This window comes from Dendropsophus ebraccatus, unplaced genomic scaffold (assembly GCF_027789765.1).
Source record: "Dendropsophus ebraccatus isolate aDenEbr1 unplaced genomic scaffold, aDenEbr1.pat pat_scaffold_610_ctg1, whole genome shotgun sequence".
In the NCBI taxonomy this organism is placed as follows: Eukaryota; Metazoa; Chordata; class Amphibia; order Anura; family Hylidae; genus Dendropsophus; species Dendropsophus ebraccatus.
In genome coordinates, this window is record NW_027210209.1 from 68,269 (window position 1) to 95,388 (window position 27,120).

The 27,120-nt window shown below is 43.3% G+C and overlaps 1 protein-coding gene across 1 annotated transcript; it reads right to left on the bottom strand.

The window, feature by feature from the left end:
• Window positions 1-3,683: 3,683 nt before the first annotated feature.
• Window positions 3,684-27,120, bottom strand: LOC138778041 (mannose-binding protein-like). The gene is made up of 5 exons (XM_069956355.1): window positions 27,109-27,120; window positions 5,771-5,960; window positions 5,572-5,679; window positions 4,491-4,574; window positions 3,684-4,060 (listed from the first exon to the last, which is right to left on the bottom strand). Exons 1-5 carry the CDS (start codon window positions 27,118-27,120, stop codon window positions 3,684-3,686), a joined length of 771 nt encoding a protein of 256 aa, XP_069812456.1.

The window sequence follows — 27,120 nt, forward strand, 5'->3', positions numbered from 1 at the left end:
TGTTTTTCTAAGCCTGGATAACCCCTTTAAAGAAGATCTGTCACCACTTCTGGCCTGTTTGTTTTAGCAAATACATGCAATGCCCATGAAATAACAATTTAGAATCACTTTACAGTATTTTACAGTAATCTCTTTTATATGCTGTTCCTCTGTTATTGTTACTAGAAACTTATACCAAATATGTCATTTCATGCAGAAACAAGTATTTACTAAACCAGACAGATCAGAAGTGGTGACAACTCCCCTTCAACCTCTTAAAAATGCATGACAGGTATACCCATCATGGTGTCGCTAAGGAGGTACAGTATAGAGAGGCCCCAGGACTCATAGAGTGATCTTCGTTGCCAGCTATTTAAACTGTCACAATGCCACTGTCAATTCTGTCAGTGGCATTTAAGCATTAGAAATGTACAGTCATTGCCAAAAGTTTAAATATTATATTTTCACATGATCTGTTGCCCTCTGGTTTTTATGTGTGTTTTTCAGATGTTTTTAGCACATACAGAAATATAATTGCAAACATATTATGAGTAATAAAAGCTTATATTGACAGTTAGAATGAGTTAATGCAGCAAGTCAATATTTGCTGTGTTGAGTGTTGACCTTCTTCTTTAGGACCTCTGCAATTCTCCCTGGCATGCTCTCAGTCAACTTCTGGACCAAATCCTGGTTAATAGCAGTCCATTCTTGCACAATCAATGCTTGCATTTTGTCAGAATTTGTAGGTTTTTGTTTGTCCACCCGTCTCTTAATGATTGACAACAAGTTCTCAATGGGATTAGGATCTGGGGAACTTCCAGGCCATGGACCCAAAATTTCTATGTTTTGTTCCCTGAGCCATTTAGTTACCACCTTTGCTTTATGGCAAGGTGCTCCAACATGCTAGAAAAGGCATTGTTTATCGCCAACCTGCTCTTGGACGGTTGGGAGAAGTTGCTCTTGGAGGACATTCTGTTTTTAGGCAAGACTGTGAGAGAGCCGATTACCTTGGCTGAGAAGCAACCCCACATATGAATGGTTTCAGGATGCTTTACAGTTGACATGAGACAAGACTGGTAGTAGCGCTAACCTCGTCTTCTCCGAATAAGCTGTTTTCCAGATGTCCCAAACAATTGGAAAGGAGATTTATAAGAGAAAATGACTTTACCCCAGTCCTCAGCAGTCCACTCCCTGTACCTTTTGCAGAATATCAGTCTGCCCCTGATGTTTTTTCTGGAGAGAAGTGGCTTCTTTGCTGCCCTCCTTGAGTCCAGGCCTTGCTCCAAGAGTCTCCGCTGGCACTTTCTGGTCTTTCTTGGGCACCCTGGAGCCTTTTTGGCAACAATGGAACCTCACTCCTTGAAGTTCTTGATGATGCGATAGATTGTTGCCTGAGGTGCAATCTTTCTAGCTGCGATACTCTTTCCTGTTAGGCCATTTTTGTGCAGTGCAATGATGACTGCACGTGTTCCTTTAGAGATAATCTTGGTTAACAGAAGAGAAACAATGATGCCAAGCACCAGCCTACTTTTAAAGTGTCCAGTGGTGTCATTCTTAAACATGACATGATTGATCTCCAGCCCTGTCCTGATCAACACCCACACCTGTGTTAATGGAGCAATCACTGAAACAATGTTAGCTGGTCCTTTTAAAGGGAACCTGTCACCCCCCGTGCCGGGGTGACAGGCTCCCCGACCCCCCGTTAGAGACCCCTATACTTACCTCATCCCGCCGGGTCCCGCTTCTGGATTCGGTCGGGTCCCGGAGATCTCAGCCGCTGCAGCCCGGCGCGCGCGCTGACAGATGAGTCCAACGCTCATAGAGAATGACGGAGCGCTGGACTCTCCTGTCATTCTCTATGGGTGTTGGACTCATCTCTCAGCGCGCGCGCCGGGCTGCAGCGGCTGAGATCTCCGGGACCCGACCGAATCCAGAAGCGGGACCCGGCGGGATGAGGTAAGTATAGGGGTCTCTAACGGGGGGTCGGGAGCCTGTCACCCCGGTACGGGGGGTGACAGGTTCCCTTTAAGGCAGGGCTGCAATGATGTTGAAATGTGTTTTGGGGAATAAAGTTCATTTTCTAGGCAAATATTGACTTTGCAAGTAATTGCTGTTACGCTGATCACTCTTTATAACATTCTGGAGTATATGCAAATTGCCATTTTAAAAACTGAAGCAGAAGACTTTGTAAAAATTAATATTTGTATCATTCTCAAAACTTTTGGCCATGACTGTACTGCATTAATTCCTATGAGCAACCATGGTATTTTAGGGGGATTCTAGGGGGACTACAAAAAAGTATAGGAGTGGTGACAAGAGAAAGTATAGGAGTGGTGACAAGTTCCTGAACTTTAAAATTATTACATTCTTGACCTTGCACGGTAAACGGCATAAGCGCAAAAAACTGCCAAACTTTCCAAAAATGCATCCATTAAATTTTTTAGAGAAAGTGATCTAAACTTCATATATATGTGCTACCGATAAAAAAAAAGCATGGATTAAGGCACAAAAAATTTGAAAAATGTCCCTATAGACCAAAAAATTGAAGGGGAGCTATGAGCAAGTTAAATGAATCACAGGAGATGCTTAAGAGGAAGCTATATCTCTTACTTTCCTCTTCGGCGCCATTCTGGTTAAGTTAGTCATATTCCCCTTGGTCCGGTGAGACCATTAGGAGCACTGGGGAAGGAGTTACTAGCACTACCCACCCTCATAGTGCTGATTCACCCCTGGCTGGCCTACCCCTTTCAAATTGACCGGAACGGTGCATACCTTCCTTCTTCGCTTCATCTGTGCAATAGGGACATATCATCAGGTTAGACTTGTCTAACCTGCTGATAGTTCCCCTTTAAAGCATTATAAGAGTCAGAATAGAGGAATTTAAGCACAGTTTATTAATTTAACATTTTTTAAAATTAGTAAAATAAAATAAAAGTTATATAAATTGGGTATTGTTGTAATCACACTGGCTTGTGGAATACAGATAACATCTCTGTTTTATAATTGCCTTCATATTAGTGTATGTGATATATACATGTTACTGTGTACAGTTTAAGGATAATAATTATTTAACTTTTTAATTTTTTTTGCCCTTTAAATATAATGTTCACTGAATGAATGAAACGGGGGGGGGGGGGGAGTTCTGGAGAAAAATTCAATTTTCCTATCCATCTGTAGGATACACGAGTGGGGGGCATCAACGTACAGAGGAAAGGTGCAAGAAATAAATGGCTGCCATGTTTCTGACAATTTTATCTTTTGTTTCTGAAATAAAAGGGTGTCCTGAAACTCTTGACTCACCTTGTATATGGTACATGTGATATGATGATTGCTCATGCCAATTGTGTATGTTCTGTTCTGGAATCTAGTGCCATTTTGGGTAGATTTACAGCTGTATTCATGGTTAACGGACAATAAAAGTGTATTCAAGCCCATCATAGGTGTTGCCACTGTGTACAACACCATCACCTGTTGTTTTATGTTTAATGAATAATTTCCAAAATGATAAAAAGAGTGGTGATAACTGCATGATCATAGAATCTATTCATCACAAGTGCTTTTATATGAGCCATACACATCTTGCAGATCTGATCTTTATTTCATATTAAACACATAGTAATGAAATACAGATTACTTATAGACAGTGATGAAATCCTTCATGACAGATATATTAGCATCAAATATTTAATACAAAAGCAACATGTCTAATATTCACAGATGACAAGACGTTTTTCTCCACAACTCTTATCATTCCATTTTCCATTGTCATACATTTCCACACAATCCTCATCTCCAAGGTTATTGGGTTCACCAGAGAACCAGTTTGTGTAGATCAAACCGTTGCCAGTTGAATATCTAAATGTACCCTCAGTTAATATGTCATTTATGCCTAGATATGGGGCCACTCCATACTGATTACGAATGACAAGCACAGCCTGGTTCTCATCACTGTTCTGAGGTGAAGCCAGTTGGCCGCCTGCATTGGCACAAGCTGACTTAGCTCCTTCATAAGTTGTCTGTGTACCATCTGAAACGTAGAACTTGTCACCAACTACTCTTACACCTTTAAAAAACCCAAAGGCTGAAACAGAAAAAAAAAACATTAAATAGTAGTAGTAATAATAATAATAATAATAATAATATTAAATCCATCATACACCATCATACACCATACCTAACCTTGTGTACTGAATGTGTGGTGATCGGGTTGTGTCTTAATCAATAGTTATTATCTATCCACAAGACAAAATATAAATATCTCAGGGTTGCAAAATTTCACCCCACAGACTCCGCTTAAAGTTTGTCCTGTCCCATTCATTCAATAGGATGTCTCACGCACACTCCACCATCCGCCCACAGAATTGACATTCTGCACAAATTGCATATTGTGAATGGAGCCTAAGGCAGAGAATTTTTGAACTGTGGTCCAGCCTGTGCCTGGACCACATGTTCTTCTATAATGCTTGTAGAACAGTTTCCAAGAAACCAAGTATATAAATTTCATTACTAACCTTTTTTAAGTGCTCCCAAGTTTGACTGGACTTTTGTTATCCTTCCATCCATAGAACTCAGTTGAAGTTTAAGAGCTTCAAGCACTGACAGAAAAAAAACATCATAAAGCTTAATAGTAGAATGTTACTTTTATAACATATTAAAGTGATACTGTCACCCCCTTAGGGCCAGTTCACACTGAGGAATCAGTGAGGAAAGTGTTTATCCCGGAATCACCTCTGGCAAAATTCTGCACAAATTAATTTTTCATTTATTTAATTTCATTAATCTTTTTCAATTCTGCACTGATTCCGCTCAGAATTTCCGTGAACATTCCTTGCGTAATTTGCACTGATTATGCACTGAAAAATTTCAAAGCATAAACTTATGTCTCAATTTATTTCAATCGGATTCTGCCAGCGGAATCTGCTAGAAAAAATTTACTTTTCAGTGAGGAATCAGTGTAAATTGGACCTTACTTTATGCATGGTTTTACGCACCATCCACAAGCTTGGATGCTGCACATTGAATATAAACCTGTATAAAACTTGTCTATGTCTTCTTTCTGCTTCATTTTATCAGTGGACAGTGGCACCTTGTTGGGCTTCACAGCAGTTAGGCACTCTCCCCACCCAGGAGATAGAGCCTAACTCCTACTGTTCATATAGAAGAGATGGCCCAACTGTCATGAAGTGTCACTAGATGCCAATATCCATCGATAAAATGAAATTTTAGAGCAGAAAGAAGACACAGGGTATGTGCACACCACTTGCCCCTGCTTGCAGATGCTGGCGGACCCGCCACTCTCCGCTGGTCCTATGAGCTTCATTCTATGGTTTGCCAGATTCCGCCGTCTGCCTGAAGAATTGACCGTCTCTTTTTCTTTAGTTGTCTACTTAATGTATACTGAAAGTTTCTTAATATACTCTTATACGATCAACTTTTTAACATAGCAACATTTACTATAACTGTCAAAGCAAAATACTATGGTGGTATAAATATGATTCAGCAATTACTGTTACTGTTATTTTATATAATTTAAAATAAAATATTAAATGACATTACTACAACAGGAGATCTAGAAACAAAAATTGTCCTTACCTGAAGTGCCAATATCTCCTCTTTCACCTTTCTCGCCTCTTGGTCCCTGTTCACCATCTCTCCCTGGACGTCCATCCACACCAGGAAGCCCCGGTGGTCCTCTTGGACCTGAAATTTTATTTTAGAAAACATGTCTCTTACAAACAGCATTTGCCAAATACAGTCTGAATTATGTAAAGGCATTTCCCCTGCACATTACCTTGCTCTCCCTTATCCCCATTTAAGCCATTTTTCCCATCTTTGCCTGGTAGACCGTCTCTTCCTGGAGCTCCACACTTGACTATAGTATAATCTGACTCCTGACATATCTGAGTGGAGTGCGCTAAGGCTATGCCAAGCACAAGCACACTGAACACCGACGGGATATGCATATTCCAAGCAATTAAAGCCTGTAGAGACAAAATGGAAGACAACTGAGCTTACTGTAGACAACAAATACCCAGAACAATCTAAAGGTAATAATTTCCAAACTTACCTCTAAATACCAAGAATAATGATGTACAGTAAGTAGAGTTTTTTTGTAGATAGCTAACAAGTATACCCGCACATCTTTATATATTGGAAAAGTTCACATTTTTACATCATGGTTGTGGGTGGAGCTATTGCTTTTGTGATAATTTAAGCCTGAATAAACATGTAAGCTTAGTTTGGGAAGAAAAACCAGTATAACAAGCCAGTATGCATAAAAATTACTTAGCAAACATTTGTCTATACATGGCCAAAACATGGTATTTTGGTGTATTAGGACGAAAGGGGAAATTATGTGCCCCACCCTTGAAAATGATTTCTATCAAGAATATTTTATTGAATTATTGTCAAAATTACAGATTCCAAAATTCATTTTGAATTGACAAAAACAGGCATGAATATACCAGCAGCATAAGCTAACATAAATTTAGTTAAAGCAAATGTACTAGCAGGTACTGTACATCGCTTTAAGATCTTTACATCGATAGACTGGCGTTGGCACGGAGATGCTGGTGCCACGGCCAATTTTTTAACTGCGGCCCAATTCCCATGCATGGCACCTGTCTATTCCCCGGCCTGGCCTGAAGCCCACACCCATTGTTATGTTCTGTCCTCTCCTCTGTGATGCGGTTTCATTAGGATCAATGGAGCTGCGTCACCGAAAGGAGGGGTTTTGTCACACAGGGGGCAGGCAGACCCACCTCCAGTGCTCCAGGCAGGGCCAATGACTGGGAACAAACTGGCGCCATGTGTGGGAACCAGGCCACTGTTTAAAAAAATGACCATGGCACAGGTATCCCTGCAAAGGCGTCAGTCTATTGTACCTGCTGGTGCATTTGCTTTAACCATAAATAACTTAAGTATTTGTTGCTCTAAATGATCTTAAGAAAAAATGAAAATAGAAAAAGAAACCAAATCTCTGCTATAGACAGATCAGTCACTCCCAGCGAACCTCATAATTCAGTCTCTCATTGAGCAACTCTAGAGAGATCTCAAGCACGCAGTTCATGCAAGACAGCCTAGGAATTTACAGGAACTTAAGGCTTTTTGCCAAAAATAATAGCCAAATTTACTATCTGAGAAAATAAAGAGCCTCATCCATAACTACCACAAAAGACTTCAAGCTGTCATAGGGGGCAATACACGGTATTAAGAACCGGGGTATGTAAACTTTTCATCAGGGTCATTTGGATGTTTTTTGCTGTCATTATGATTTAACCCTTTGAGGACCAGGCACAAAATGACCCAGTGGACCGCGCAAATTTTGATCTTTGCGCTTTCGTTTTTCCCTCCTCCCCTTCTAAGAGCTCTAGCACTTACAGTTTTCTATCTACAAGGCCATGTAATGGCTTGTTTGTTACAGGAATAGTTGTACTTTGTAATGGTGTCTTTCATTTTACCATAACATGTATGACGGAATCCCAAATATATTATTTATGAAGATATAAATAGGTGAAATCGTAAAAAAGAATGCAATATGGTAACATTTGGGGGGTTTCTGTGTCTACGTAATGCACTATATGGTAAAAGCAACATGATACCTTTATTCTATAGGTCAGTCCGAACACAACCACATGCAAGTTTACACAGATTATCTAATGTTATATATTTTTTTTTAATGAAATCCTTTTTTTTGGCAATTAATTATTAATAAAATGGGCCTATTGTGACACTTATAAGTTTTATTTTTTCACCTATGAGGCTGTATGGGGTGTCATTTTTTCCACCATGATCTCTAGTTTTTAATAATACCATATTTGTGAAGATCGGATGTTTTGATCACTTTTTATTAATTTTTTTTATATATATATATATATATATATATATATATATAGTAACATAAAATCGGTAATCCGCGAACTTTTTTCCCTCTTTTCGCCTACGCCGCTCACCGTTCGCAATGACGCTTGTTATATTTTAATAGTTCGGACAATTATGCATGCTACGGTATATTATATGTTAATTTATTTATTTATTTTTATATGTTTTATTTATATTATGGGAAGGGGGGGTGATTTAAACTTTTATTGGGGGAGGGGTTTGGGGGCAGTGTGTTAGTGATTTTTAACTTTTTTTTTTACACATTTTAAGTTCTTTTGGGGGACTTGTACATAAATAACTTTGATTTTTACACTGATCACTGCTATGCCATAGGCATAGCATTAATCAGTGTTATCGGCTCTCTGCTCATTGAGCCTGCCTGTGCAGGCTGTGACCAGAGCGCTGATCGGACCGCACGGAGGCAGGTGAGAGACCTCCGGCGGTCTGTTTTAACGATCGGGACCCCCGCGGTCACACTGCAGGGGTCCCGATCGGTAAGTGACAGGGGACTCCCCCTGTCACTTACACTTAAACGCCACTGTCGCGCCGCGATCGTGGTGTTCAAGGAGTTAATGTCACGCTGCAGCAGTGTGTCATTAACGGTGAGGTGCCGGCTGCTGATTGCAGCCGGCCCCCACCTGCTTCATAGCTCAGAACGTACCGGTACGTCCTAGGTCGCCTAGGGGTTAAAAAGAGAAAACATGGTAGTATGACAATAAATGGCTTCATCCAAACATCAACCCTTTAAAGACAGCGCATTTTCATTTTTGTGCATTTGTTTATCCCTCCTTGTGCTTAAAAAGCCATAGCACTTGCATTTTTTCACCTAGAGACCTAAATGAGCCCTTATTTTTTTGCGCTACTAATTGTACTTTGCAATGACAGACTTAATTTTTGCATAAAGTACACTGCGAAACCAGAAAAAAAATTATGTGCGGTGAAATTGAAAATAAAATGCAATTTTTTTAACCATATCATCCTATGACATTGGAAACCGTGGCCTTTATGGAAATATAAACTCTCTAAAGGGAAATTATGTGAAACACTATCTATTGCACTGAGTAGTACTGAGTACTGCACTGAGAGTAATTAGTGGTAGGTAGTTGTCATCCCAACGCTCTTCATAGAATCTCCCCTTTAATCCTAAACTCTTGCTAACGATGTGGCACTGCTGGAGGTTCAGTGTTGCTGTAGCAGAATCAAAAGATTTTGGGACAATGGGGAAGATTTATCAAAGGGTGTAAAATTTAGACTGGTGCAAACTGGCCACAGCAACCAATCACTCTTCTTTCCTTTCACCAGAGCTGGAAGCTGAGCTGTGATTGGTTGCTGGTGTCAGTTGGCACCAATCTAAATTTCACACCCTTTGATAAATCTCCCCCAATGTGTTTACTATTTACGGCCAGGTCTCCAAGAGTATTCTAAGACGTTTACCAAAAGTGGCTCTCCATTCAAATATGCTTGGGTCGATTTCCTGTATTAAGAAGAGCATTCTTAGCCACTTCCTAACAGCCGCTAAGACCATTAAGACAGTGGAAGTCTTTGGTTCTCCAAAGAATATCGGAACAGATGGTGGAGCTCAATTACTTATGTCACATGGAAGAAATATTAGTCGATGATACAGGTACACGCTATCTGAAATTGGATGAAATTTAAGGAGTCTTCTGACCTGGCAAAACGGCTTGGTTGAAGCCATTTTCTGAGACCATAGCACTCACATAGTGCTCTGTGCCTTCTCTTTCTTTTACTTTTCCTTCTCTTCATCTTTACCCCCTTTGATTTTTTATTTTATTTTAATCCATCTTGTTTTATATCAGCCAGTAAAACAGTTAAATTCTGTTGATTGGTTTGTTAGTTCTCTCAACTATATTCAACTATATCTCCTTAGTATTTAGCACTTTGATTGCATTCATGCATTTATTTATTTATTTATCTATTTTTCGATCTACAATAGAGGTTGATGTAAGTAACTAACAGCGGCCATAACTTTTACTTTTTTCAGCAATAGAGCCATTTATGGGCTTGATTTAGTGGAAGTGTGTGTACTTTGTAATGACTCCTTTCATTTTACAAAAAATATATTGTGGGGAAAAAAATTAATTAAGAATAATAGACATGAACTTCAGTGACTACAAAACTTAAGACTAAACAGAACCCTTTACACTTATACACGTCAAAGTAACTATATTATTGTTATAAGCACAATAACAGTGATGTTGTTTTACTTGTTTTACTTCTTTATCACTCTGTGTTATTCTTTTAGACTTGTGTTCTCTACCACATTCTCAGGTTGAAAATTTTTAAACTATTTAAAAAATATTTATTGTCATTTGCTCTATTTACAAGTACTTACATGGTCTATGCTTGTGTATAACGTTTTGTTTCAAAAACTTAAAGCGTTACTGTCTCTTTGACATATCACATGGGCATGCCAGAAGTTTTGAATGATTAAGGCTTGACTTTTACATTTTGCACTGAGCCTGCTTCTTGCAGCTGTATCTAGTTATGTTGATTCTCTCTTTCATTCTCTCAGGTGATTAAGAATGAATTAAACCTGCTCAATCCTACAAGCTGAAATTTTGGGACTAGAGATGAGTAAACCTCGCATGCACTCAGGTTTGTCCGAACCCGAACACTCTACATTTGATTACCAGTGGCTGAAGGAGTTGGATACAGCCCTAGGGAGTCCTGGAAAACATGGATACAACCTATGGCCGTATCCATGTTTTCCAGGCAGTCTTAGAGCTGCATCCAACTTCTTCAGGCACAAGTAATAATTAGGACTTCAGACACAGGTCTAATTGGGTCCCTTCCATCTCAATGAATTCAACTGTCAGGAACCGGACAGCAGGACAAGACAAGACAGTAAGCCCTAAGCTCAGCCCCGCCCACTGTCCTCTACCTACTTGCCACAATGCGCCCTAAGATGGCGGCGAGCAACTTGGCGACGGTCCCTGCACTGGCTAGGTGGAACACAAATACAAGACAGACAAAACACAATGAAGAATAGTAAACAGTCTGGGTCACAACAATCGGGCAGCAAAAGTACAAAATCACAATCCTATAAACGTAGTCAAAGTCCAGGCAATATAGTCAAGGGCAGGCAGCAAGCAAGGGAGGTCAAGAAATAAGGCAAAGATCAGGGATAGCAAATACACAGAAGATACAAGCGGTCAGAGACAAGTCAATAACCAGCAATAAGTGCACAGACTGAGGTTTGTTATATAGGAGGCCAGGGCTCTGGTCCAGAACGTAATTGGACCATCCCCCTGATCTCCAAGCACAGACAGCTGAGAACAAGACAGATCCACTGGCAGGATGACCTGTCAGTCACAGCAGAACCAGAACACAGATTAACCATGACATGGCCAGACAGAACTCAGCAGGTGAAGTCGGGTGTGTCTCCCAACCCAGGTGAGCAATAAACCAGAGTTCACACACAGCAAAACAAAACACAGAAACAGGATACAAGAAAATCTGTGCCTTCTCGGCCGAACAGCACGAGCAGAGGGGCGCATAATTCTCCGCAGAGATACCTTCCTGACATCAATGATCAATCAATACCTTCATAATGAGATTATATGTCCTAACCTCTTTACTGAACCTTTTTACTCCAGTATTCCACACTCGATTTTACCTTTATAATTATTATTATTATATCACTGGTTCGAGAAATAAAGTTTCCTGTATTTGTACACACATTGAGAAAATAAATAATGCACCAAGAAGGAGTTGTTTGAAATGAATGAAACTGTAAATGTGTAAGTGTAATGATGATATGTGTCAGTGATTACAAGAGAATAAAAGGATAAGATTATTGGGGGAAAACTGTATAGTTGAAGGAGAGTCTAGTACCCTATTGGGTCACCTCTAGCTTGGGAACAAGATGAGACTTGTAGGTTGCCCAAGCTGGCTCAACATCAATAAATGCTAAATTGGAGATATTGGCTGAATACTTGGCTACTTTCTAGTCATGTCTTCAATACAACCTCAAAAGGTGAGTATGCATCTTTGGTTTAACTACCAGCACTCCTAACACAGGTTATTGTGAATAGATTTTGCAGTTAAAAAAAGAAAGATGGCTATCAAAAAAACTAGAGATGAGTGAAGCCTTTGGCGAATTATGGGTCAAATTCTTTAATATTTGGGAATCGAATCTTAACGAATTTCAATAAAACAGCCAAACTACAGTAACTGCAGTACTGGGTCTATTACAGAAGGACAAATTTGTTAACGCATGTTCTCTCGGCTCCCGTAGGCCCCGCACAGCCAATCAGTGACTGCAGTGGGTCCGTTCACTGCATGGACCAGGTAAAGAATGCTCCAGGCAGCAGCTGGTTAAGGGGGTCGGTATACTCCCATTCCACTGCGAGTATGTAATTCCATTCAAACTCACGGTAGTAGGAATTGCAGAGGACTGCACTGCAGAACTTGCAGCGTTAAATCTGCTGTGATTTGCTACGTGTGAACCCAGTACAAGTGGAGTGTGAGCACTGATTATGTAAAGCGCACACTCAGTTTACTAATGAAACCCAACTAAAGTGCTCACTCAGTTCAGTAATTAAACCAAATTTAACACAGTAGGAGTATGGAGTGCATCAGCTCTGCTACATCATTAGCTCTGCTACACTTTTGGCTATGCTATATCATGTAGTTTTCAGACAGAAATGTAGTTTCCTGGAAGGTGCAGTCTTGGTTTTAGACTGGCTTTTAGAAATACTTGTAACTCTATGGTTACAAGTAGGGAGAGGGCTCAAAATATTCAGGGGAACTTGGTGAGTTAAAACAGCTGGGTGGGTATCAGCTCTGCTATATGATAAGCTCTGCTGCATCATCAGCTCTGCTATATCATCAGCTCTGCTAAATCATTGGTTCTTCTACATCATCGGCTCTGCTACATCATGTGGGTAGGCTCTGCTACATCATCTGGGCATTGGCTCTGCTACATCATCGGTTCTGCTACATCATCAACTTTGCCACATCATCAGCTCTACTACATCATGTAGGGTTTTTTTTCACTTCTTGGGTTTAATACCCCTTTAATAATCACAATATTTTAGTAACTAGAGATGATCAAATTGCTCATCTAAATGAAGTGAAGCGCTTCGTTTGACCAGCGATCTGCTAATCAAGACACCTGCTTTTCAGCGCTGCTCCGCTCCCTGCCACTCCTCCCAGAATGCCAGGAAAAGCTGGATACAATCCTGGGAAACTCCTCCCAGTTTCCCAGAATTGGATCCAGCTTTACCCCCACACCCAAGGTGGAGCAGCAGGGAGCAAGCAGGCAGGCGGCTTGCAGGGATGTCCTGCACAGTATCTACAATAGTCCAATTTCATTCACCCAGAATATGCCAGTAAAAGTCAAATAGTGATAGTTACCTATGTGCAACTGCACACTCAACCCATAGTAATTGTCCCTGCTTGGCATAGGCTTTTCGTATTCTTCTACATTGACTTCCTTTAATTTTTTTTAATAGGATGCTTGCATCTCCTGGTTACCTTATAACCAGCTACAATCCTTTTTTTTAGCTTGAATAGCATTTCCCCAACTATTAGAGAGCTCTCCCTCCAGCAATACATGCTTTACCCTATGAAACAATAAGTCTCCTGGATTTTCAGAAGGCCTGGCCTGGGATACTGTACTACACATGTAAAATAAGTCCCAAAAACTGGAATAACACCTTGCTCCTAATGCATAAACGGTCCATCGCTCAGGAAAAAAAGTTATAAAAATTGAACTTAAAGTGCAATCTTTGTCCCACTACTCCTCATAGAAAGAATTTACCCTATGCACCCTTGCTGGTGACCACCCCAGAATAAAAAATAATAAAAAAAAAAAACTTTTGGGACAATGTCTTTATTATTTATGGCCAGGTTTCTGGGAGTAATCTGAGATCTTCACCACAAGTTGACCTTCTTCCTTTTATCCCTGGGTTCATTTCCTGCATTGATAAGGAGGTTCCTTGCCTCTTCCTAAAAACAACAAGGACCATTAACCCAAGGCAATGACACCTTTAATTTAGCAAAAAATAAATAAATAAATAAATATATTTATTTATATATATAATATATATACTGTAATTTTAAAATAAAAACTGCTTGCCTTCTAACTGCACAACTACCTGAAGTTTCTGAAAACCTGGCTCTACAACCAAGATTAATGGATGCAAACTTTAGTTTCTAGGGAAAAAAAACTAAACAGAAGATTTTACCCTTATACACATTTCAATGTAACTGCATTATTGGTATAAGCACAATAGGAGTGATGTTGTTTTACTTGTTCTACCCTACCAACCTACGAGATATAGTTGTCAATTGCTCTATTTGCTGTTACTTATATGGCCTGTGTCTATGTATAATGTTTTCTTTAAAAAGCTTAGAGAATTACTGTTAAAAAAACTTTCATACAATGTTGCAGAGACAGTAGCTTTAAACCGCCTTTTTGGAGCATACACAATTGTGCTAATACTATGGTACATTGCTTACGATAAATGAGTACACCCTCTTTTCAACTAATATCATACAGAACTATTTCAAAAATTTGGACAGGACTGAGTTCTATAAAACAATTATTTAACCCATAACAATAAATTGAATACCTTCAATGTGCGCTATGGGAAGCTCTGATGCGGGCGCACGCTGATGCGCCCGCATCAGAGCTCTGCGGATGGAAAGATCATCCGGCCGGTACTTAAGTACCGGCCGAGATCATCTGGCCAGAGGCCAGCCGTTCTGTGACCTGGCCTGGGTCACGGAACGGCCGGTCTCTTACGTAGTGTGAACATAGTCTTACTTTAATTATTTGAGGCAAAAATAAAAACACCCTTTAATAGTGATGAGCGAGTACTAAAATGCTCGGGTGCTCGTTACTCGAGACGAGTATTTCCCGATACTCGAGTGCTCGTTTCGAGTAACGAACCCCATTGAAGTCAATGGGAGACTTGAGTATTTTTGCAGGAGACTCAAGTTCGATAGAGGGAAGGTCGTGTGAAAACCTGTCAACCTCAGAAATTGATGGAATCACAACGGAAATGGACAAGAAACAGCAGGGGCAGCATGTATGGATGCCTCTGAGGCTGCCTAATGGCACTATTATGCCTAATTCTGTGCAACAGCCTGGTTAAAACAGAGGGACAGCAATGCATTCTGGAACCTGTAGTACTGAGTACATTTGCTCAACCAGGAAATACAGAAAACCACAAAGCAAATGGATTTTTGGTAGTTTCAAAACTGGGATAGATAGATAGTTAATAAATAATGCTATATGCTTCTGGAGAAGTTTCATTTTTTATTGCCTCAATCCGGAGTTCCCCTTTAAGAAAAAAAAAAAGAAAATATTAAATTAAGAAAAAAGTACAATATATCTATACATCTATATCTATACAACCAATGAAAAGTGACATAAGTGCAGAACTTTAAACTTTTACAATGTGAACTATGAACTAAAAACAGTCACCCAACAATAGTGACATCCCATTCCCTAGTTGACTAATGTGATAATTCTAAGTGCTAACTGGTTTAAGTGCTAACAAACAAGCATGAGCACAGCTAGATAGATTTCTCTCTCATACTGTGCAAACTTACAATATGTATATATCCCAACAAATTAAACTGAAGGGTAACCATCATTTCCAAATTTCTGACATGTCACCAAACTTGTTAGGATCCAAGTGCTGACCCTAACCCTACTTGCTTAAAGGAAGGGGCAGAGGGCCCTTAGCAGAGTGCGGCATCTGTTCCTTCCTGATCATCACTTCCCGGATAGACAAACAGAAAAAAAAAGGTGACGACCTGACCACCTCTGCCCTATTTTGGCAACTGTTGGGGGTAAGAAGGCTGACATGTAAATATGAAAGTAATATTCACGTCAATCGTTCTATGAAGTGATATTTACCCCCCCCCCCCCCTTTTAAGGCACAAACAGCATTAACAAACTATTAACTGTGGCGGTGTGTAAACTAAACGTCATTTTTGTAAACTCTATTTCCTCACTCTCCTCCTTACTTTGAGTTACATCCATGAAAACAACCTCACTGTCTGACAACCGGGTCTTATCATCATCATCAGACACCTCTTCCAACCCCGATTGCAAGTCCCCACTCTCATCACCCACTGACTGCGTGAGCTGCATAGTTTGGGCATCAAGACAGATCGACTGCTCCGGTTGCTCTGACTCAGGGAAGGGTCCAGAAAAGAGTTCCTGGGAGCATGATGGTGGATCTGAATCCCTCCTTTCCCTGGTTTAGGGGGGGCTGTACGGTACAATCTGGTAGTGGCTGGACCTAGATAAATGCTGTGATACCCCCTTACAATGAACAGTGAAGATGTACTACAAATCCCAGCAATACAGTGTAGTCCCGAGTTTAGGGTGGGCTATACGTTACAATCTGGTACTGGCTGGACCTAGATACACGCTGTGATACCCCCTTACAATGAGCATTGAAGTGCTATGCAGGATGTACTACAAATCCCAGCAATACAATGTAGTACAGAAGGACCAAGAGCCCCAAAACCAAAAAATAGTACACTGAGCACTTCTTAGGGGTCTGTATGCGACACCTAATGTCCCCTTTCTGCCAGCAGCCGATCACCACAGTGTGCTGGTGAAATCGTTGTAGCAGCACCGCAAGTCCCAGCCAGCAGTCTGTAGTAATACTATTAAAAAACGCTTTTAAGCCCTGAAAAGGGCTGTTTGTTTGTATTGCTAGTATTCCCTGCCTACTGGAACGCTAAATCCTACACTGACGCTTTCCCTGATAAGCAGCAGCTCTGTCCCTGATCTTTTCCAGCACACGTTTGAAGCAAGTACTGCCCGGCGCCGAGTTTTATATGGCAGGGTCATCTGGTCTGGCCAACCAATCGCTGCTATCGACATGTATGGGTCCCACGTGATCTCAGGATGCACCAAAGAGTCTCCTGCATGTTTATTGGCTGAGAAATAGCACCCAAATATACAGAAAACAGATGATGAGATTTTCTCGAGTATCGCAAGATGCTAGTCCGAGTAACGAGTACAATCGAGTACCCTAATACTCGATCGAGTACCAAGTTCGGACGAGCACGTTCACTCATCACTACCCTTTAACAAAAACTACTACATCATGACCTCCATGATTTTTAATAACACCACTAAGTTATCTAGGCATAGAATGGACAAGTTGGCAACATATTGCTACATCTATAGATTTATAACATCTGTGGTGTTCTTTTGATCTTTATTTGACTAGTGTAAACATTTACTTACCTGGGATACTCTGGGATACCCTTCTCTATTTCCTGGACCATGCTGCACATTCGCCACTCATCCCACTGACATTGTGCACGATGCATGCAGGCTGTTCTGGGTTCGTTTGTTGTTCCTCCGAGGAGGACATGTTGAAGCAGCTTGGCTCTGGTGGTACTATAGCGGTACACACTGCACATGAGCACCGTTATTGCAACACAGTGATTGTTTAATGAATATGTGCATATATACACTAAATAGATAGAGAAACTATTAGCAGGTCCATATACTGTATATAAACCTGCTGATATGGATCTGTTGTTACAGAGCTGCTCATTGAGGCACCAGTCTTCTTATTTTTCTCTGTGGTACAGTTTAGAAGAAATTTGTTCAGAAAAAAAAACAAGTAGTCCATTTGGTGCATTGGGGGCTTTCCTTGACCCCTCAGTGCACCGTCCTGCCTCCCACCAGCTTGTACATCCACACCTATTTATGCATATTAATCTGCCCATAAGTGGGCATCTCCATAAGTAGGCGTCTCTCCCCTGTATGGCGCTGGCCTGCTGATACTGAGCTTATGTGAAATCTTGTGAGGGGAGAGGGACTTGTCATCAGCCAATCACAGCGATTTGCTTAGTTTCCGGGACCGGACCCCGGCACAGAGCTGTGATTGTTGCTTTACGAGACAGTACCAATCACAGCTGTCCCTGGGTATCATCTGCCCGTTGGTGCCGGCCCCCGATCGCCCGTGATTGGCCGGCTGCCGCCAGCCAGCCAATCACGGGCGATCCATACTACTCCCCCCATCATCACCTTCTCTGCTTCCCGAGAATCAGCAGCAGAGAAGGTGATGATGGGGGTGGTGAGTGGTGTGCCCGGCGCCCGGTGCGGTCCTGCAGTGTGCTGGGTGCCTCCTCCCCCTGTGCTTCCTCTTCCTCCTCCGGCCCCCCTACCCGTGCGTCCTTAGACACAGGGAGAAAGCTAGGAGCTGTGCTCTCTCCTCTTCCCCCGTGTGTTACCTGCTCCCCGTTCCGCCGCCGCTGACACCCTTCCTGGTGCCCATGCTGGCAGCAGGGTAGTGGGAGGGTGGGTGTTCGGCTGCCAGCAGGGGCACCAGGAAGGGTGTCAGTGGCGGCGGCCCACCCTCCCTTCCATCACCCTGCTGCAAGTCCCACCCACCCTCCCTGCCATCACCCTGCTGCAAGTCCCACCCACCCTCCCTGCCATCACCCTGCTGCCAAAGTCACCTACCACCCTGCTGCCAAAGCCACACACACACACACACACACCCTCCCACCACCCTGCTGCCAAAGCCACACACCCACCCTGCCTCCCACCACCCTGCTGCCAAAGCCACACACCCACCCTGCCTCCCACCACCCTGCTGCCAAAGCCTCCCACCCTGCCTCCCACCACCCTGCTGCCAAAGCCACCCACCCTCTCACCACCCTGCTGCCAAAGCCATCCCACCCACCCTCCCACCACCCTGCTGCCAAAGCCACCCACCCTCCCTCCCTTTTACCACCCTGCTGCCAAGCCACCCACCCTCCACCCTGCTGCCAAAACCACCCACCCTCCCTCGCACCACCCTGCTGCCATGCCACCCACCCTCCCACCACCCAGCTGCCATCCAACCACCCTCCCTTCCACCACCCTGCTGCCATCCAACCACCCTCCCTCCACCACCCTGCTGCCATCCAACCACCCTCCCTCCCACCACCCTGCTGCCAGCCTCCCTCCCACCCTGCTGCCAGTCACCCACTCTGCTGCCAGCCATCCTGCCACCCACCGTCCCTGCTGCCACCCACCCTCCCTGCTGCCACCCACCCTCTCCCTGCTTCCACCCACCCTCTCTCCTGCCACCCTCCCTGCTGCCACCCACCCTCTCCCTGCTGCCACCCTCTTACCCTCTCCTCTGTCCTGCCACTCTCTCCCCTCTCTGCTGCCACCCTCTCCTCTTACCCTCTCCTCTCCCCTGCCATCTTCCATCCTGCCACCCTTAGTTTTTCCTGCCCCCATCATCCCCCCTGTGTGCCCCCCAAGTAAAAAAAAAGTCAAAAACACACAAAATGTAAAAACAGTACATCAAACACACACACACACACTTACACGTGTAAAAGCATAAAACCTACACACCCCTCTAAGGATGCCTTCAAACACACCCGATCCGCTGCGGATTTCACGCTGTGGATTCGCAGCGAAATCCAGATGTGGATCCTATGTCAGTGCATCCCTATGAGAATGCATACTCGCAGCAAGAATGACATCCCACATGGTATGTAAGTTAACCCCCCAGCAGCCAGAGCATACATCACCTCCTCCCCACTCCGGCTTGTCTCAGATGTTCTCGGCAGGAAGTCACGCTCAGCCAATCAGTGGCTGTGGCGGGGCAGCACACTGAATGGCTGCACGGGATGAGCAGACGCCGGGAGCCCCGAAGCAAGCCGGAGCGGGGTGGAGGTAAAGTATGCTCTGGCCGGCAGGGGGTTAACTTACATATACGCAGCGGGATGTCAATCATAGGGATGCACTGACGCTGGATCCGCAGTGTGCGGATCCGGTGTGTGTGAAGGCATCCTAAAGAAAAAAAAAAGAAAAAATGGCCCACAGGTTGTTCTCGGCTGAGGAGGCATACGCCTGGATTGCCTCCGATACTGAGACAACCAGTGAGGGAGAAGAGGAAGATCCCTCGTTCCCTCTTCCTTCCTCTTCTTCCTCATCGTCATCGTCATTCAGTGATAAGCCCCCAAGGCGCCGCCCCGGGACTAGGCCCCAGGAAGCCCAACAAGCCCCCTCAAGTGACCCCACCCCGTACGAACCACAGATTCCTGAGTTTGGTGGGGTCACTTGTGGGGGGGGGGGGTTCCAATGTATTGGCAGCACGGGGGCTCTGCGAGCCCTTCGTCCTCCATTCTGGCCCACTCCAGCTTCCAAAATCCAAATTGCGCTCCTTCTCTTTGGAGGCTTTCCGTGCACCCGCTTTGCACTTTGTGTCCACAAGTGGGGTACTCCTGTAATCGGGGGAAATTTCTCTACATGATTAGGGGTTCATTTTTTCTTTTAACCCCTTGTGAATATGAAAAATTCAAAGTTACATCAACATTTTAGTGTAAAAAATAAAATTTTTCATTTTCACAGCACATTGTGCCTGTCACATATGCCCACTATACCCATTGTTACATTCTTTTAAGGGTGTAGTTTCCATAATGGGGTCACTTGTGGGGGTTTCCAATATTTTCGCAGCACGGGGGCAACCTGATGTGGCCTTCGTCCTCCATTCTGGCCAAATCCAGCTTCTAAAATCCAAATTGCGCTCCTTCCCTTTGGAGGCTTTCCGTGCGCCAGCATTGCACTTTGTGTCCACATGGGAGGTACTCTTGTAATTGGGGGAAATTGCACTACGTGATTAGTGGTTTATTTTTTCTTTTAACCCCTTGTGAACATGAAAAATTCAAAGTTACATCAACATTTTTGTGTAAAAAATAAAATTTTTCATTTTCACGGCACATTGTTCCACATTTGTGTCTGTCACCAGTGGGGTCCATGTGCTCATTATACCCCTCGTTACATTCCTTGAGGGGTGTAGTTTCCATAATGGGGTCACTTGTGGGGGGTTTCCAACATTTTGGCAGCACGGAGGCTTTGTAAACCAGACATGGCATCCGTCCTCCATTCTGGCCAAATTAAGCTTCCAAAAGCCAAATGGTGCTCCTTCCTTTTGGAGACGTGTCCTGCGCCCGCATGATACATTATTTTTTTTCCTTTTAACCCCTTGTCAACCTGAAAAATTTAAGGCTAGACCAAGTTTTAGTGTAAAAAAAAAAAAATTTTCAATTTCACGGCACATTGTGTCTGTCCCCAGTGGGGTCCATGTGCTCACTATACCCCTTGTTACATTCCTTAAAAGGTGTAGTTTCCTAAATGGTGTCCCTTTAGGGGTGTTTGTTAGGTTTTGGCACCCCAGAGTCTCTGCCAACCAGAAGTTGTACTTTGAAAATTGGCCAATTGTAAGGAGGCTTCAAAATTCACTAGCGCAAATAGCGCAAAAGGGCCACATATCATAGATTTCTATAAACTGCAGAAACAGGGCAATAAAAATTGGGTGCATTTCTCTGTAAATAGGTTTTCTATTATGAAAGATATTGGATCACAATATAATTTCTACAAAGAAAATTGAAATTTTCAATTTTCTCACACTCTTAGCTTTTATTTCTGTGACTCACCTAAAGGGTTAAAAATAACTTTCTGGAATGGATTTTGAACAGTTTGGGGGGTGTAGTTTCTGAAATGGGGTGCTTTGTGGGGCTTCATAATATACAGCCCCCTCAAATCCACTTCAAACGTGAACTGGTCCCTTGAAAAATCAGATTTTGAAATTCTTGTGAAAATTTGAAAAAATGCTGCTAAACTTTGAAGCTTTCTATTGTCTTGAACAATTAAACAAAAGTTTAATAAATGCTGCCAACATAAAGTAGACATATTGCTAATGCTATTTCATATATAATTTATGTGGCATATGGCATAACCATTTTTCTTACAAGCACAACATTTCAAAGTTAGAAAAATGCAATTTTTCATAATTTTTCACGTTATTTTGGGGTTTTTCATAAAGATATGCTGTAAGTATCGACTCAATTTTACCAGAAACATAAAGTATAACATGTCACGAGAAAACAATCTCAGAATCAGCTAGATAGGTAAAAGCATCCCGAAGTTATTAATGCATAAAGTGACACAGGTCATATTCCTGAAATTTGCTGTGCAATTTGCAATGACATGCTGAATTTGTACACTGCAAAACCAGAAAAAAATTCAAAGTGTGGTGAAATTGAAAAAAAAAACGCATTTCTTTTATTTGTATTTTTTTTTTTGTTTTTACGCCGTTTGCCCTGGGGTAAAACTGACTTGTTATATATGTTCCTCAAGTTGTTATGATTACAACGATATGTAACATGTATAACTTTCATTGTATCTGATGGCCTGTAAAAAATTCAAGCCATTGTTAACAAATATATGTTCCTTAAAATCGCTCTTTTCCCAGGCTTATAGCGCTTTTATCCTTTGGTCTATGGGGCTGTGTGAGGTGTCATTTTTTGCGCCATGATGTGAGCTATCGGTACCTTGATTGCGCATATGCGACTTTTTGATCGGTTTTTATTACATTTTTTCTGGATTTGATGCGACCAAAAATGCACAATTTTGCACTTTGGTATTTTTTTGCGCTTACGCCATTTACCGTGCGATATCAGGAATGTGATTAATTAATAGTTTGGGCGATTACGCACGCGGCGATACCAAACATGTTTATTTATTTATTTTTATTTATAACATGGAAAAGGGGGGTGATTCAAACTTTTATTAGGGGAGGGGGCTTTTTAATAACAACACTTTTATTTTTACTTTTACACTTATACTAGAAGCCCCCCTGGGGGACTTCTAGTATAAGTACTCTCATCTCTCATCCAGATCTATGCTGCATAGATATGCAGCATATATCGATGAGATAGGCACATCGATTGCTTCCGGCTGCTGCAGCCGGAAGCAATCGAGTGCCGAGTCGGGATCAGCGCCATTACGGCGCTGACCCCGGACGGGGTAAGATGTGTGGATCGCTCCCCTGAGACAATGTCCCAGAGGAGCGATCCACCCCACTAGACACCAGGGATTGGCTGCATCAAGTAATCGGATGCAGCTGTCAACTTTGACAGCTGCATCCGATTACTTTATTAGCGGGCACGGCGATCGGACCGTGCCCGCTAATAGCCGCGCTCCCAGGCTATGAGCAGCAACCGGGACCGCGGCGGTTCAGAGCGTACGTACAGGTACGTCCAGGGTCGCCTAGGGGTTAAGGTCTGTTCACACAACGGAATTGACATGTCAATTATTTGGGCAGATGGTGACGTACACGTAAGACATCCTATTAAATCAATTAGACTGGTGGAACTTCAATTGGCGTCTATAGTTCAAACTCCGCTTAAAATTCCGTGCTAATTCCACAGTGTGAACGGACCCTTAGAAGGGAAACCTGCTCTATCCTAAGGGTACAAACCCACACACCGTATACGCAGCTTATTTACTGCTGCGATACGCAGCAAATACGCAACAAATACGCAGCAGATTAGATCTAAATAACTGAACACAGCATCAAATCTGCACCACCAAATCTGCTTCAAATCTGCTGCGTATTTGCTGTGTATCTGCTGTGTATACGGTGTGTGGGTTTGTACCCTAAAAGCTGAAATATTGGGATCATTAAGTTAGGTATAAGGGTATACAGGTTTTTTAGATTTGCCCAGATCTTGCAGCTGGGTAAGCATTATCCTTCTGAAAAATTGGCCTACATGTTGGCAATTTGACCATTCTTCTTTTTTCAGTCTAATGATGTGCCAAGACTCAAAGTCTTCCATAATGTCTTAGGGGGCATAGTCAAAGATCAATCACAGGTACATTACTAAAAAGTAGCCTGTGAGAGCCTTTTTATAAATGGGGAAGCACTTTAAGGGTATAAACCCACACACCGTATATGCAGCGTATTTACGACTGCGATACGCAGCAAATACGCAGCAGATTAGATCTAAATAGCTGAACACAGCATCAAATCTTCACCAACACATCTGCTGCGTATTTGCTGCGTATTTGCTGCGTATACGGTGTGTGGGTTTGTACCCTCAGGGTACAAACCCACTTGACGTATTTGCTGCGTGAATCAGTCTTAGGGTACAAACACACACAGCAGATACGCAGCAGATTAGATCTAAATAACTGAACACAGTATCAAATCTGCTGCGTATCTGCTGCATATCTGCTGTGTGTGTTTGTACCCTTACACCTTCGTGTGGCAATACCATAGTCTAATTAGACCCCATCTGTAATTAAATACATACCTGCCTGAGACATGACTGCAGTCCAAGGCTGTGCTCACATGTTGCAGTTTCATTGTGTTACTGGATCATTTACTTGCAGTACATAATCATTTAATTTCAATACTGCATCATTTTTGTGATGATACTGCAGTATTGCGATAGTACTGCAATGAAATTCCAACATAGGCTTATTTTTATTTAATTTTTTATCAGTGAGTGTTTACTAACTCAGCTCTGTCATTCTCAAGGCACAAATGCAATGAGTGTACCAGGGGAGATTCTCTATAGCTAGTGTTGAATGCAGCAGTGCTAATGTTGCCCCTATCTACTACACTTTAGAAATGTAGGCGAAAAAAAGATCCAAATTGCCCTATCTGGTTGGTTCATCAGTTTATTAAACAACTTAGGCTGCCATCACACACATTTTGGAAAATGGCCACTGCAGTTTTTGAGCCAAAGCCAAAAGTGGTACAAGAAGGAAGCAGAATTTGTTCTTTTATAGTTCCTACTCAGGGGCGTAACTAGAAATGACTGGGCCCCATAGCAAACTTTTGATTGGGGCCCCCCAACTTTGACCGACCACTATGCCATCAACACACCCAGGTCTACACAGGCTCTGTACACCATAAAATTACAGTGCAGTTACATCAGGTGACTTACAGGGGACGTCTTCTCTGATCAGAGTTCTTCCTTTTCATCTTCTTCTCCATCTGCCCTGGGCCATTATAACAACTTCTCCGAGCCACAAATCCACAGAATCTGACAGAGAAACATATTAGGCTCCACACTCTGTCACCATCCTCATCTCTCTACTAACTTCACATCTGTATTGGCCCCTTTAAGCCCTCATTTAGTGGGTAACCCTGACTCTTTGTAGTGTGTGTGTATATATATATATATATATATATATATATATATATCCCTAATATGCCCCGCTCTGTGTAGACACCTTATAGATGGTCCCTTGTTCAGTCCTCCATATAGATGGTCTTTTGTGCATCTCCTATAGTAGGGAGCCTCCCTCTCTGTGTCCCTTTATAGTAGATGACAACCTCTGTGCATCCTCTATACCAGGGGTAGGGAACCTTGGCCCTCCAGCTGTTGCAAAACTACAACTCCCATCATGTGTCGACAGTCAAAGCTAAAGCTGTAGTTTTGCAATAGCTGGAGAGCCAAGGTTCACTATCCCTGCCTGATAGTATATGGCTACCTCTGTGTGTGCATCCCCCTATAGGTATCCCCCAGTGTTGTCCATCCCCCTATAGGCAGCCCCCAGTCTTGTGCATCCCCCTATAGGCAGCCCCCAGTCTTGTGCATCCCCAGACCCCAGTGTTGTTTCTCCCCCATAGAGCCCCCAGTGTTATTCCTCCCCCATAAAGCCCCCCAGTGTTGTTCCTCCCCCATATAGCCCCCCAGTGTTGTGGTTCCTCCCCCATATAGCCCCCAATGTTGTGGTTCCTCCCAAATATAGCCCCCAGTGTTGTTGTCCTCCCCCATATAGCCCCCACTGTTGTTGTCCTCCCCATATAGCCCCCACTGTTGTTGTCCTCCACCATATAGCCCCCACTGTTGTTGTCCTCCCCATATAGCCCCCACTGTTGTTGTCCTCCCCATATAGCCCCCACTGTTGTTGTCCTCCTTCATATAGCCCCCACTGTTGTTGTCCTCCCCCATATAGCCCCCACTGTTGTTGTCCTTCCCCATATAGCCCCCAGTGTTGTTTTCCTCCCCCATATAGCCCCCACTGTTGTTGTCCTCCCCCATATAGCCCCCACTGTTGTTGTCCTCCCCATATAGCCCCCACTGTTGTTGTCCTCCCCATATAGCCCCCACTGTTGTCCTCCCCATATAGCCCCCAGTGTTTTTGTCCTCCACCATATAGCCCCCACTGTTGTTGTCCTCCCCCATATAGCCCCCAGTGTTGTTGTCCTTCCCCATATAGCCCCAACTGTTGTTGTCCTCCCCCATATAGCCCCCAGTGTTGTTGTCCTCCCCTCATATAGCCCCCAGTGTTGTTGTCCTTCCCCATATAGCCCCCACTGTTGTTGTCCTCCCCCATATAGCCCCCAGTGTTGTTGTCCTCCCCATATAGCCTCCAGTGTTTTTGTCCTCCACCATATAGCCCCCACTGTTGTTGTCCTTCCCCCATATAGCCCCCACTGTTCCCCTCTGATAAAAGAAAAAAAACAAAACAGAACTCACCAAACCACACGCTCCCCGTCAGTCGCTTGTCTCTTCTTCTCTCTTCCCCGCCGGATGAGCAGCTCCCTGGTCGAGTCCCACGCAGCGCCATCACTAAGCTCAGTGTGCGCCGCGGCGGCTGGGACTTCCGGTACAGAGAGTGACAGGCTCTCTGTACCCGGAAGTCCCAGCCGCCGCGGCGCACACTGAGCTTAGTGATGACGCTGCGTGGGACTCGACCAGGGAGCTGCTCATCCGGCGGGGGCTGACACTCTTGTGATCACAAGCAAAATGCTGCTTGCGGTCACAAGAGTGATTGACAGGGCGGGAAGCCTATGGCTTCTCGCGCTGTCAATTAGAACACTTAACACCCGGGAGGCCCGCTCGGCCACCGGGTGCTGCAGGTGGTCAGCTCCTGGGGCCAAGGCCTCGGGCCCCCGGATGCCAGGGGCCCCGTAGCGGCCGCTACGGCTGCTACGGCGGTAGTTCCGCCAGTGTTCCTACTCCTTTTGAATCTACTCTTAGTTTTAACACAATCAGCATCATCTTTCAAACTTCATTAACATTTTTTTCCTTTTTGGCTGTGTATGTTGCAGCATTTCATCTTTCAGCCTGTTCAGCTCCAAATACTTGTTTACTTTTTTCACAGATATTTACCTATTAAATGTAACCTGCTAATAGCCCTCTATGCTCCTAACAGTGCTCCAGGCTGAGGATTCCACTACTAACAGCATGGAACAGCGAGGAGGAAGGTAAGAGACTTAGGATCCTTTTACACACACAGATAGCTGACAGATTATCTGACAGATTTTTTTTAACCCAAAGCCAGGAACAGAGAATTTCTCCTCTTTTCAAATCTATTCCTGGCTTTGGCTTCACAAATCTGTCAAATGATCTGTGCGCAATGGGGGCTATCAGCAGGTTAGACTCATCTAACCTTATGATAGTTCCCCTTTAACCCCTTAGCGTCCCATGACGTACCTGGTACGTCAT

Excerpts from the sequence above, each read along its gene's own strand:
- LOC138778041 (XM_069956355.1), bottom strand. Across the intron at positions 4,575-5,571 it reads AGGAGATATTGGCACTTCAG|TGCTTGAAGCTCTTAAACTT; the intron begins GTAAGGACAATT and ends TTTTTCTGTCAG. Across the intron at positions 4,061-4,490 it reads CTTGGGAGCACTTAAAAAAG|CCTTTGGGTTTTTTAAAGGT; the intron begins GTTAGTAATGAA and ends TTTCTGTTTCAG.